This window comes from Mesoplodon mirus (genome assembly GCF_964341445.2).
Source record: "Mesoplodon mirus genome assembly, chromosome: 4".
Classification (NCBI taxonomy): Eukaryota; Metazoa; Chordata; class Mammalia; order Artiodactyla; family Ziphiidae; genus Mesoplodon; species Mesoplodon mirus.
Genome location: NC_138979.1, coordinates 121,002,247 through 121,017,319, shown reverse-complemented (window position 1 = coordinate 121,017,319; position 15,073 = coordinate 121,002,247). Strand labels below are relative to the sequence as shown.

General features: G+C 37.5%; 1 protein-coding gene across 1 annotated transcript in view; it reads right to left on the bottom strand.

Annotated features, from left to right (window-relative positions):
- The window catches only part of SCFD1 (sec1 family domain containing 1), a 142,452-nt gene that overhangs the window by 115,996 nt on the left and 11,383 nt on the right, over positions 1-15,073 (bottom strand). The window contains exons 3-4 of the mRNA XM_082618920.1: positions 13,871-13,959; positions 10,440-10,530 (exon numbers count right to left, since the gene is read on the bottom strand). Coding sequence (XP_082475046.1) covers positions 10,440-10,530; positions 13,871-13,959 — 180 coding nt within the window. The remainder of the gene's footprint in view (positions 1-10,439; positions 10,531-13,870; positions 13,960-15,073) is intronic.

The following is a 15,073-nucleotide window of genomic DNA, read 5'->3' as shown; positions in this document are numbered from 1 at the left end:
TTGCCATCTTGATGCAGTGCATTAAGACATCTTGATGTAAGTCATCTTTAAGGGGAAAACACATGTAGACATCAAAATGTACAGCATTATGTTAGACACCTCACTTGTGGATTTCATGTTTATATGTTCAATCCATCATAGTCATCTTTCCTTTTGGTGCTCCTAAGTGACTTAGGATCATTGGAGTGACAAAAGATCATTGGAGCTTTGTTATTATAAATAAAAGTTGGTTGTATGAAAAAAGAAAAAGATACATATGATTTCAGAGATGCTGAAATGTGAAAAACTGAGGGTCTGGAGCCTGTGTGAGGAAGATGGCTGAGCAGAGCAGTGGTTTAACAAAGACTGGGAGATTGGTTAAGGAATTGAGAATTGATAAATAAGTAATTATGTTGAGGATGTTGGGAGCCATGTTTCTCACTGTCAGCGAAAGAAATTATAAATTTGTAAAGGGAGAAGGAAAAGCTAGAATGAATCCTTTATTTCTGAATTGAAACAATTTCAGAGGTTATCTATCTCTGTCTAAATAGAGAGATAAGCAGGAAGATTTACAGCATTAAATATTGGTATAAATATTGATATACATGTATTTCTTACCTCTGTCCATTCAGAGGACCCAAGAACTGTCACATCCTAGCAGCAATGAGTAACTAATGCTCAGACATTGATTTCTAAACACCATTCTCCACAAAAAGCAACCAGGGCTCCTTAGACAAATGGCTGAATCTTGGGCTCTTACAGAGAAAGTACAAGATGAGACTGGAATATCTTATTATGGAAAAAAGTAAGGAAGTGATCAAAGAATGCGGGAGACATTTCAAAAGAAGTTGAGCAATGCTGCAGGATGTAAGATCAATACAAAAAAGTCAACTGGGTATCTACACACTTGCAGTGAGTAACCCTAAAAATGAAATTAAGAAAATGATTCCATTCACAATAGCATTAAAAAGATATAAGGGAATAAATTTAGCAAAAGAAGTGTAAAACTTACATTCTGCACAGTACAAAATATTATTAAAAGACTGAAATAAATGGAAAGATATCCCATGCTCACAGATCAGAAAATTTAATATTGTTAAGATGGCTGACAATCATCAACAGGAAGACACTGGAACTCACCAAAAGATACCCCACATCCAAAGACAAAGGAGAAGCCACAGTGGAATGGTAGGAGGGGCACAATCACAGTAAAATCAAATCCAATACCTGCTGGGTGGATGACTCACAGACTGGAGAACACTTATACCACAGAAGTCCACCCACTGGAGTGAAGGTTCTGAGCCCCACGTCAGGTTCCCAACCTGGGGGTCTGGCAACGGGAGGAGGAATTCCTAGAGAATCAGACTTTGAAGGCTAGTGGGATTTGACTGCAGGTCTTCGACAGGACTGGGGGAAACAGAGACTCCACCCTTGGAGGGCACACACAAAGTAGTGTGCGCACTGGGACCCAGGGGAAGGAGCAGTGACCACAGAGGAGACTGAACCAGACCTACCTGCTAGTGTTGGAGGGTCTCCTGCAGAGGCGGGCGGTGGCTGTGGCTCACCATGGGGACAAGGACACTGGCAGAAGTTCTGGGAAGTACTCCTTGGCATGAGCCCTCCCAGAGTCTGCCATTAGCCCCACCAAAGAGCCCAGGTAGGCTCCAGTGTTGGGTTTCCTCAGGCCAAAAAACCAACAGGGAGGGAACCCAGCCCCACACATCTGCAGTCAAGCAGATTAAAGTTTTACTGAGCTCTGCCCACCAGAACAAAAGTCAGCTCTACCCACCACCAGTCCTTCCCATCAGGAAACTCGCACAAGCCTCTTAGATGGTGACATCCACCAGAGGGCAGACAGCAGAAGCAAGAAGAACTACAATCCTGCAGCCTGTGGAACAAAAACCACTTTCACAGAAAGATAGATAAGATGAAAAGGCAGAGCACTATGTACCAGATGAAGGAACAAGATAAAACCCCAGAAAAACAACTAAATGAAGTGGAGATAGGAAACCTTCCAGAAAAAGAATTCAGAATACTGATAGCGAAGATGATCAAGGACCTCGGAAAAATGGAGGCAAAGATCAAGAAGATGCAAGAAATGTTTAACAAAGACCTAGAAGAATTAAAGAACAAACAAACAGAGATGAACAATACAATAACTGAAATGAAAACTACATTAGAAGGAATCAATAGCAGAATAACTGAGGCAGAAGAACGGATAAGTGACCTGGAGGACAGAATGATGGAATTCACTGCCAAGGAATACAATTAAGAAAAAAGAATGAAAAGAAATGAAGACAGCCTAAGAGACCTCTGGAACAATATTAAACGCAACAACATTTGCATTATAGGGGTCCCAGTAGGAAAAGAGAGAAAGGACCTGAGAAAATATTTGAAGAGATTATAGTCGAAAACTTCCCTAATATGGGAAAGGAAATAGCCACCCAAGTCCAGGAAGCGCAGAGAGTCCCAGGCAGGTTAAACCCAAGGAGAAACTGCCGAGACGCGTATTAATGAAATTGACAAAAATGAAAGACAAAGAAAAATTATTGAAAGCAACAAGGAAAAAATGACAAGTAACATACAAGGGAACTCCCATAGGTTAACAGCTGATTTCTCAGCACAAACTCTACAAGCCAGAAGGGAGTGGCACGATATATTTAAAGTGATGAAAGGGAAGAATCTACAACCAAGATTACTCTACCTGGCAAGGATCACATTCAGATTCGAAGGAGAAATCAAAAGCTTTACAGATAAGCAAAACCTAAGAGAATTCAGCACCACAAAACCAGCTCCACAACAAATGCTAAAGGAACTTCTCTGAGTGGGAAACACAAGAGAAGAAAAGGACCTACAAAAACAAACCCAAAACAATTAAGAAAATGGTAATAGGAACATACATAGCAATAATTACGTTAAATGTGAATAGATTAAATGCTCCAACCAAATGGCACAGGCTCACTGAATGGAATCAAAAACAAGACCCATATATATGCTATGTACAAGAGACCCACGTCAGACCTATCGACACATATAGACTGAAAGTGAGGGGATGGAAAAAGATATTCCATGCAAATGGAAATCAAAAGAAAGCTGGAGTAGCAATACTCTTATCAGATAAACTAGACTTTAAAATAAGGAATTTTACAAGAGATAAGGAAGGATACTACATAATGATCAAGGGATCAATCCAAGAAGAAGATATAACAATTGTAAATACATATGCACCCAACATAGGAGCACCGCAATACATAAGGCAAATGCTAACAGCTATACAAGAGGAAATCAACAGTAACACAATAATACTGGGGGACTTTAACACCTCACTTACACCAATGGACAGATCACCCAGACAGAAAATTAATAAGAAAACACAAGCTTTAAGTAACACAATAGTCCACATAGACTTAATTGATATTTGTAGGACATTCCATCCAAAAACAGCAGATTAAACTTTCTTCTCAAATGCACACGGAACATTCTCCAGGATAGATCACATCTTGGGTCACAAATCAAGCTTCAGTAAATTTAAGAATATTGAAATCATATCAAGCATCTTTTCTGACCACAATGCTATGAGGTTAGAAATAAATTACAGGGGAAAAAACCACATAAAATCAGAAACACATGAGGCTAAACAGTACATTACTAAAAAACCAAGAGATCACTGAGGAAATCAAATTAACCTAGAGACAAATGACAATGAAAACATGACGATCCAAAACCTATGGGATGTAGCAAGAGCAGTTCTAAGAGGGAAGTTTACAGCAATACAATCCTACCTCAAGAAACAAGAAAAATCTCAAATAAACAATCCAACCTTACACCTAAATGAACTAGAGAAGGAAGAACAAACAAAACCCAAAGTTAGTAGAAGGAAAGAAATCATAAAGATTAAAGCAGAAATAAATGGAATAGAAACAAAGAAAACAATAGCAAAGATCAATAAAACTAAAAGCTGGTTCTTTGAGAAGATAAACAAATTGATAATCTTTAGCCAGACTCATCAAGAAAAAGAGGGAGAGGCCTCAAATCAATAAAATTAGAAATGAAAAGGGAGAAGTTACAACGGACATCGCAGAAATACAAAGCATCATAAGAGACTACTACAAGGAACTCTATGCCAATAAAATGGACAACCTGGAAGAAATGGCCAAAGTCTTAGAAAGGTATAACCTTGCAAGAGTGAACCAGGAAGAAACAGAAAACATGAACAGTCCAATCACAAGTAATGAAATTGAAACTGTGATTAAAAATCTTCCAACAAACTAAAGTCCAGGACCGGATGGCTTCACAGGTGAATTCTATCAAACATTTAGAGAAGAGCTAACACCTATCTTCTCAAACTCTTCCAAAAAATTGCAGATGAAGGAACACTCTCAAACTCATTCTACAAGGCCATCATTACCCTGATATCAAAACCAGACAAAGATACCACAAAAAAAGAAAATTACTGACCAATAACACTGATGAATATAGACACAAAAATCCTCAACAAAATACTAGCAAACAGAATCCAACAACACATTAAAAGGATCATACACCATGATCAAGTAGGATTTAGCCCAGGGATGCAAGGATTTAACATACACAAATCAATCAATGTGATACATCATATTAACAAACTGAAGAATAAAAACCATGTGATCCTCTCAACAGATGCAGAAAAAGCTTTTGACAAAATTCAACACCCATTTATGATAAAAACTCTCCAGAAAGTGAGCATAGAGGGAAACTACCTCAACATAATAAAGGCCATATACGACAAACCCACAACAAACATCATTCTCAATGGTGAAAAACTGAAAGCATTTCCTCTAAGATCAGGAAATAGACAAGGATGTCCACTCTTGCCACCATTATTCAACATAGTTTTGGAAGTCCTAGCCACGGCAATCAGAGAAGAAAAAGAAATAAAAGGAATACAAATTGGAAAAGAGGAAGTAAAACTGTCACTGTTTGCAGATGACATGACACTACACATAGATAATCCTAGAGATGCCACCAGAAAACTAATAGAGCTAATCAATGAATTTGGTAAAGTTGCAGGATACAGAATTAATGCATAGAAATCTCTTGCATTCCTATACACTAACAATGAAAGATCAGAAAGAGAAATTAAGGAAACAATCCCATTCACCACTGCAACAAGAAGAATAAAATACCTAGGAATAAACCTACCTAAAAGACCTGTACTCAGAAAACTATAAGACACTGATGAAAGAAATCAAAGATGACACAAACAGATGGACAGATATACCATGTTCTTGGATTGGAAGAATCAACATTGTGAAAATAACTATACTACCCAAAGCAATCTACAGATTCAATGCAATCCCTATCAAATTACCAATGGCATGTTTTACAGAACTAGAACAAAAAATGTTAAAATTTGTATGGAGACACAAAAGACACTGAATAGCCAATGCAATCGTGAGGGAAAAAAACATAGCTGGAGGAATCAGGCTCCCTGACTTCAGACTATACCACATAGCTACAGTCAACAAGACAGTATGGTACTGGCACAAAAACAGAAATATAGATCAATGGAACAGGATAGAAAGCCCAGAAATCAATCCACGCACCTATGGTCAATTAAGCTGTGATAAAAGAGGCAAGAATATACAGTGGAGAAAAGACAGTCTCTTCAATAAGTGGTGCTGGGAAAACTGGACAGCTACATGTAAAACAATGAAATTAGAACACTCCCTAATATGATACACAAAAAGAAACTCAAAATGGATTAAAGACCTAAATTAAGACTGGACACTCTAAAACTCTCAAAGGAAAACATACGAAGAACACTCTCTGACATAAAGCAGAGCAAGATCTTTTTTGACCCACCTCCTAGAGTAATAGAAATAAAAACAAAAATAAAGAAATGGGACCTAATGAAACTTCAAAGCTTTTGCACAGCAAAGAAAACTATAAATAAGACAAAAAGACAGCCCTCAGAATGGGAGAAAATATTTGCAAACGAATCAATGGACAAAGGATTATCTCTACAATATATAAACAGCTCATGCAGCTCAATATGAAAAAAACAAACAACCCAGTCAAAAAATGGGCAGAAGACCTAAATAGACAATTCTCCAAAGAAGACATACAGATGGCCACAGGCACATGAAAAGCTGTGCAACATCACTAATTATTAGAGAAGTGCAAATCAAAACTACAACGAATTATCACCTCACACCGGTTAGAATGGGCATCATCAGAAAATCTACAGACAACAAATGCTGGAGAGGGTGTGGAGAAAAGGGAACCCTGTTGCGCCGTTGGCGGTAATATAAACTGATACAGCCCCTATAGAGAACAGCCTTAAAAAACTAAAAACAGAATTACCATATGACCCAGTAATCCCACTACTGGGCATATACCCAGAGAAAACCATAATTCAAAAAGACACATGCACCCTAATGTTCACTGCAGCACTATTTACAATACCCATGTCCTGGAAGCAACCTAAATGCCCACTGACAGACAAATGGATAAAGCAGATGTGGTACATATATACAATGAAATATTACTCAGCCATGAAAAGGAACAAATTGGGTCATTTGTAGAGACTTGGATGGACCTATAGACCATCATATAGAGTGAAGTAAGCCAGAAAGAGAAAAATAAATATTGTACATTAACACATATATGTGGAATCTAGAAAAATGGTACAGATGATTCAGTTTGCAAGGCAGAAATAAGAGACACAGATGTAGAAAACTTTTGGACACCAAGCGGGGCAAGTGGGGGTGGGATGGGGGCTGGTGCTGGTGGGATGAATTGGGAGATTGGGATTGACATATATACACTAATATGTATAAAATACATAACTAATAAGAACCTGCTATATAAAAAGTAAATTAATTAAATTAAATTTTAAAAAAGGAAAATGTAATATGCTAATAAACAAAAATCTCAATTAAATAGAGTTGGGAGACCAGAAGGGGGAGCTCTCACAACCTGTGATGATAGAACCTAACAGGAAGAAGAAAGACTCCTTTGCTGGCAAGGACTCAGCCAATGCAAAGCCATGAGCTCTTTGTTTTAGTTATGGTCTGTATATTTTCACACTGGATTGATGACTTTCCTTGAAGACAGACTACCTCTTTTGTGGCTAAAGTCTTTTTAGAAAAGGTTATCCTTACCTGCGGAACTCCTCTAGAACTCTGAGGTACCCATCTTACTGGCCAGGTGCTTTGACAAGTCCTTTTCCTCTCTATATAAGTGTTCTCCTTCCTTTGCCATGCCGGGACTTGCATGTGGTTTGGCATGGTTGCAGACGCCAAATTGCAATTCTCTGCTAATAGTGAATAAACCCATCTTTGCTGGAGAAATATTTGGCAGTGTTTTTGTCTCAGGTCAACAGCAGTCTATGTGCTAGCATGTACACTGCTAATGGGTTGGTCGCTATTTCTACGCTTTTTCAGTGGGCAGAGTAAGGAAATCCTTTTTTTTTTTTTTTAAGGAGATAATATATCATGAGTTCATACTGATATTTCCAATTCAAGTTTAAGAGTATAGGGTTATTTCTTAACCTCTGATTTTCTATTTCCATCTGTTTTCTCTCACACTAAAAAAAACAAAAACAAAAAAATAAAAAACTTGCCACAAAGCAAGACAGGGTGGTACTGGCATAACAGACACAGAAATCAATGGAAAAGAACTGACAGTCCAGAAATAAACCAATTTATCTATTACTAATTAATTTCTGACAAGGCTGCCAAGACTGTTCATTGGGGAAAGAACAGTCTCTTCAAAAAAGGATGCTGGGAGGGGCTTCCCTGGTGGCACAGTTGTTGAGACTCTGCCTGCTAATGCAGGGGACATGGGTTCGAGCCCTGGTCTGGGAGGATCCCACATGCCGCGGAGCAACTGGGCCCATGAGCCACAACCACTGAGCCTGCACATCTGGAGCCTGTGCTCTGCAACAAGAGAGGCTACTATAGTGAGAGGCCCATGCACCGCAATGAAGAGTGGCCCCCAGTTGCCATAACTAGAGAAAGCCCTCACACAGAAACGAAGACCCAACACAGCAAAAATAAATAAATTAATTAATAAACTCCTACCCCCAACATGAAAAAAAAAAGGATGCTGGGAGAACTGGATAGCCACGTGCAAAAGAATGAAGTTGGATACCTACCTTATAGCACATATAAAAATTAACTCAAAAAGTATCAAATACCTAAATACAAGCCCCAAAACTATAAAAATCTTCAAACAAAACAGAGATTTAGCAATGGTTTCTTTTTCTTTTTCTAAGAAATACACATTTATTTGTATTTCCAATACCACAAGTTCAGTAGCAATTATAAGCTGGCAATGGTTTCTTAAATATGACACCAAAAGCACAGGCAGCTAAAGAAAAAATGAAATTAAGTTTAAAATCAAAATTAAAAATTTTTGTGCTCCACAGGATACTATTAAGAAAGTGAAAAGATAACCCACAGGATGGGAGAAAACATCTGCAAAGAATATACTTGATAAAGGTCCAGTATTCAAAATATATAAAGTATTCTAACAACAATAAAAAGACAACCCAATTTAAAACTGGACAAGGGATCTGAATTGACATTTCTCCAAAGATACAAACTGCCAATAAACACATGAAAAGATGCTTAATATCATTAGTCATCAGGGAAATGCAAATCAAAACCACAGCCAGATACCATTTTACACCCAGTAGGATGACTACAATCAAAATGTCAGATAGGGGGCTTCCCTGGTGGCGCAGTGGTTGAGAGTCCGCCTGCCGATGCAGGGGACATGGGTTCGTGCCCCGGTCCGGGAAGATCCCACATGCCGCGGAGCGGCTAGGCCTGTGAGCCATGGCCACTGAGCCTGCGCATCCAGAGCCTGTGCTCCGCAACGGGAGAGGCCACAGCAGTGAGAAGCCCGCATACCGGAAAAAAAAAAAAAGTCAGATAATAAGAAGTATTGGCAAGGATCTGGATGAACTGGAACACTCAAACACTGCTGGAGGAAATACAAAATGATGCAACCACCTCGGAAAATAGTCTGGCAATTCCTCAAAAGGTTAACCATGGTGTTATCATTTGACGTAGCAATTCCATTCCTAGGTGTTCATGGACACAGGAGAAATGAAAACATATGCCTACACAGAAACTTGTACACAAATGTTTATAGTAGCATTACTTACAACAGCCAAAAGGTGGAAACAACCCAAATGATAAATGGATAAACAAAATTTGGTAGATCCATACAATGGAATATTATTCAGCAATAAAAAGGAAAGAAGTACTGATAACATCTACAGTATGGATGAATTTTGAAAACATTATGCTAAGAAAAAGAAGCCAGATACAACAGACCATGTATATGATTCCATTTGTATGTAATATGCTGAACAGGCAAATATACAGAAGCAAATAGTACCTTAGGGATGGTGGTTCAGGGGTTGGGGATGTAATAGTTAAGGTGATGAAAATGTTTTTTAATTCATTATGGTGATGGTTGCACAGCTGTGCGAATATACTAAAAACCAATGAATTGCATACTTTGTACACTTTGGGTAAATTGTATGGTATGTAAATTATATGTCAATAAAGATGTTTTAAAACAAGGAAAGAAGAAGGGATTGGTAAATTGTACTTCTTTTAAAAATGGCATAGTTGGGTTTATGCAGGGTAAAAGAGAAAGCTGGGCATTATTAGCTCTATAGGACACTAAATATGTGACCTTCACTAACAAACACAGTAATTTGATTCAACGGTCAATAACAAGTAAAGATGCTTGTGACTTAACAGCAGACACCATTAGCTACCTATCCAATATCTATTTTCCCCTTCTTCCTTGCTAAAAGAATACAGATTTTATTTGGCAGTGACAATACACTCATCTAAATATTAACTTTTGTGGCCTCCCTTGATGCTAATTCTATCCAGTGAGACATAAATGAAAGTCTTATGGGAGCTTCTGGGAAAGCTTAGCTTTCCTGACCAAAATGAATAGTCAGGGCTGGCATAGTTAATTTCTCCCTTCTTCTTGTCTTGAACATATATTGTGATGTCTAAAGTTGCAGCTGCCATCTTGCATCCGTGAAGCAAGGAGCAAGACAGTGAAAAACAACAAACTAAAGATGACAGCTCAAAAAGACAGAAGGGGCCTGGATCTTTGATTACTTTAAAGAGCTGCCATACCAAGCTGGACTTCCTATTCAGACTTTCTATTATCTTAGAAAAATAAAACCTTATTTTTAAAAGCTCTCTATAGTTAAGTTTTCTGTTTTTTAAAGCCAGACTCAGTCTTAATCAAAGTCATGCTTCCTCAGCCAAAAAATTTTAAATTTTTCAGTCTATTTAAAATTCAAAGATAGTCTCAAAAATCGAAGTGGGAAATTGGGTTAAGGAAATTTCTGATTTTTCACACTGGACATCTAATAATTTTTTTTTTGAAAAAAAATGTTTCCACCTTCAAGGATAAGGAAAATAAGAACTCATTACCTGACACATTCTGTCAATATTTTCTTCAGTTGGCATTACGAAGTACACTGCAGGAACATCTGGAATAGGATCTCGATCAGAGTGCAAAAGCCTAGGACACATAAAGAATATAAAACTCACTTTTTTCTTAGTCACTTATCTAAAAAGATAGCTAAAGATTTTACAGTATTTCTCAAACTAGTTCACCATTTCAAGGACAGTGACCAGTACTCTAAAAGCTCTTGATGCAATTAATTATTTAACCCAGCTTTCTCCTTATATCAATGTTAATATTATTTATTAGTAAGATCCTAATCTCAGTCTTCATTTCTTCTACTCCAATCACCTTATTTCTCGTACCTCTTATGGTCAGTCTCTTCCACCAATATTCTCCTTCAATGAGAACTAAAGCACATTCAAAATCAATTTTATTCCCATTTTTCAGAGAAATATGGTGGGGGGAGGTAAGTGGGAGGAAAGTACAGTTCTCTGAGAGGGAAAACAGAAAGCTGGAACTATCTTTAGAAGCAATGAAAATATTTAACCATAAATAAAATAAAATATATTTTTTAAATGAAAGGTATATGAATGCTTCCTTAAAACTTTAAGACAGGCTTCCCTGGTGGCGCAGTGGTTGAGAGTCCGCCTGCCAATGCAGGGGACACGGGTTTGTGCCCCGGTCTGGGAAGATCCCACATGCCGCGGAGCGGCTGGGCCCGTGAGCCATGGCTGCTGAGCCTGCGCGTCCGGAGCCTGTGCTTCACAACGGGAGAGGCCACAACAATGAGAGGCCCACATACCACAAAAACAAAAACAACAAAAAAAAAACTTTAAGACAATCTATATTGTTCTACCTGTTGCTTCATAAGAGAATGCATAAGAGATCAGCTAAGCATCTTATAGATTGTACCACTTGATAGTTTTCTCTTTTACAGTTCAGAAAGTATATTCATTCAAATATCCCAATATCAACTGAGAAAATATCTTTATGCTCCATTGTAAGATTTCACCACGCTTATATCAGGAAATATGAGAAATGTTCTATTTCTACAATATTCTAGTCATCCTTCTATATGCAATATTCTATATACAATCTACATACATCCTTCTAATATATACAATTATTTCAGTCAGCCTTATAAAGGAGAGAGTCAAAGAGGCACATGCTACCAGTGAGTCTGCATTTGATAACTTTTTTCCCTCTGTTTGGCTGCTGCTAACACCAGAAGGATTATAATGTGCTGGCAGCCATTGTTTGTTGTTTTCTTACACTGGCTGTCCAACTACCTAAAGGGCTACAACCACCATTTCATGTTCTGGAAACCTGTAATTATTGTTTCCTACAAATCAGCCTAAACCAGCTTGCAGAATATAAAGTAACTGATGAAGTATTCTCCAGCAAAAAAGGAAGAATAGTCAGAGGCAAGGTGCACAGGAATTTGCCAGAGTAGCTGTGTAATCCTTTCATGCTCTGATGGCAATAGCAACAGGTGGGCAGCAAGAAGCACAACTCTCAAACTGGCAGAATATCTTGTCACTCCTTAAGGAAGTACTGAGGCCTCACTTTTATTAGTCACTGTTTCTGAGCCACTATGGTTCAGTAGACAAACAGCCCAGAAACAGTGGTCAGGCAATCTGGCCACAACTCTGCTATTAATTACCTGTACAATCATGGGACAATCACTCGAACTCTACAAACTTTAGTCTTTTTATTAGTAAAATAAAAAAATAGTAAGGTAACAATAGTAACCAATGCTTATAATAAACCATCATTTTCAAGGATGGCATCAAGCTTAACTCCAGTTTAGGTCATAAGCATTAACATGTCACCACCAACAAATGTGTAGATTAAGTCTGACATAAAAACGAGAGGAAGAATCTGCCAAATACCACGTTTCATCAAACCTAAGGTGCTATCAATTTAAAAACATATTACTAAAACAGGCAAAAAATGCTGCCAATTAAACTATGTCATGGCATTATTAAGAAGATGGACCTTAATTTCAGAAATATTAAATTAAAAAGTAAAAAGTATATTTTACAATTAATGCAATATTCTATTAATTTAAAACAAATATTCAATATAAAATTTAAGAATTTAACAAGATTCTGATACGCTACTCACTGGAAATCTAAAACCACATTCCCAATAAAAGAGCACACTATAATTCAATATATTAAAATATCACAGAATGAAAACTGATTATAACGTCATAAAAGAACAAAATGCAATTAAGTTAGAACACCGTAAAACTGGACTCCTTCAGTACATAAAAGTATCAGTAGGTATTCATGTATACAGCCCCTCTTTAAATGTTCTATTGTTCTATTAGGCCAAGTCTACAAAGTAATGCAATTTGTTTTATTTATCAGACATATCATAAGGAATATAATCAAATAAATTTTGTAGTTAAGAAGACAACATAGATAGCTCCCTATCATGATTAAGTCATTACTTCCTAGTTACTTAAATTTTTCATATTAATGATATACTAATTTAGATATTCCTCTTTTTAAAAAGTGTATTTGAATTAAAGAAATAAGAAATTTTCAGAGCTGAAAGAGACCTTGAAACAACCAGTTCTTTTCCTTTACATAAGAGAGTAAACCAGTCTGTAGGAAAAGACACAAGAGAGAAAATTTAAATTATGAAATTTCAAATTCTCAGACTGAGGATTATTTTTAACTTCAGAAATAAAAGGGTTGAATAAAACAAGATAACAGAAAAAATGTTCTCTATATGCAAGTACTATAACCTAATACTATTTTCTTGATAAATGTCCCTTAGTAATTTGATTTCAGGGTGGCTAAAGATTTTTTTTTTTTTTTTTTTTTTGTGGTATGCGTGCCTCTAACTGTTGTGGCCTCTCCCGTTGGCGGAGCACAGGCTCCGGACGCGCAGGCTCAGCGGCCATAGCTCACGGGCCCAGCCGCTCCGCGGCACGTGGGATCTTCCCGGACTGGGGCACGAACCTGCGTCCCCTGCATCGGCAGGCGGACTCTTAACCACTGCACCACCAGGGAAGCCCAGCTAAAGATATTTTAAAAAATATATTTGAGGGACTTCCCTGGTGGCATAATACTTAAGAATCCACCTGCCAATGCAGGGGACATGGGTTCGAGCCCTGGTCCAGGAAGATCCCACATGCCTCAGAGCAACTAAGCCCGTGCGTCACAACTACTGAGCCTGCACTCTAGAGCCCATGCACCACAACTACTGAAGGCCACGTGCCTAGAGCCTGTGCTTTGCAACAAGAGAAGCCAACGCAGTGAGAAGCCCATGCACTCGCCAGAACTCTGGCCCCCACTCGCCAGAACTAGAGAAAGCCCGTTCACAGCAACAAAGACCCAATGCAGCCAAAAATAAATAAGATACAAATAAATTTATTAAAACAAAACAAAACAATGTATTTGAAAACAAATGCCATTACTAGAAACACGTTAAAACTCACAGATGCAGAGTGATTCCCATGTCTCTCAGCTCCTTCACAGATAGCAGAGGAGAGATGATATCTTGGCCAAATCTGTCATAAATGAGCACCTAGCAGAAACAAAACAAAAGTCATGCGTTTTTTTAAACATTATTATCAGTGAACAATCAACAGAGAACCCAATATTAAGATAATGTTCAAGGCACATATATATGGAATTTAAGAAAAAAAAATGTCATGAAGAACATAGGGGTAAGACAGGAATACAGACACAGACCTACTAGAGAATGGACTTGAGGATATGGGGAGGGGGAAGGGTAAGCTGTGACAAAGTGAAAGAGCGGCATGGACATATATACACTACCAAACGTAAGGTAGATAGCTAGTGGGAAGCAGCCGCATAGCACAGGGAGATCAGCTCGGTGCTTTGTGACCGCCTGGAGGGGTGGGATAGGGAGGGTGGGAGGGAGACGCAAAAGGGAGGGGATATGGGAACATATGTATATGTATAACTGATTAAATTTGTTATAAAGCAAAAAAAAAATAAAAAATAAAGATAAAAAAAGATAATGTTCAAGGACATTTTATTTTAATATACTGAATTCTTATACTTACCTCAATTTAATATTTTCCATAATTATTTACCAAAATGTCCATTCATCTAGTAATCCATTCTTAAAAGCATTATTACTTGGGCTAAAATAAATTATTATATAAATTTTTTCTTATAAAATACTTTTTCTAAGTTAAAAAACATACCAGAGACTATAAAATCTTCACCTTAGGTTATAAAAAAGGACTTGGAACATACAGCAGACTCACTTACACTCCCCTATCCCAGGTTATAATAAAGGACTTGGAACATACAGCAGACTCACTTACACTCCCCTATCCCATTCACATATATCCTTTCTAAAAAGAGAAGTAAAAATTAGTCACTCTCAAAACTAATGCTTAACAAGTTTCAAGACTATAAAGAAAATTTAGTAATTTAAGTATCTCATGCATTTCCTCACATTCTGAAAGTGTTAAAACTGACACCTCTGATGAGTAGTAAGTATTCCAACTGGGTCTTCTAACTCAGAATTAGTTTTAGAGTTAAGGCAAATAAAAGAGACACTTCAACTAATAGGCATTTTCCACTACTACATCAGTAATTCTTAATGGAGTAAGAAATTGCTAATGAGAGGATGAAACATGCTGTCATACAAAAACATGGTTTGT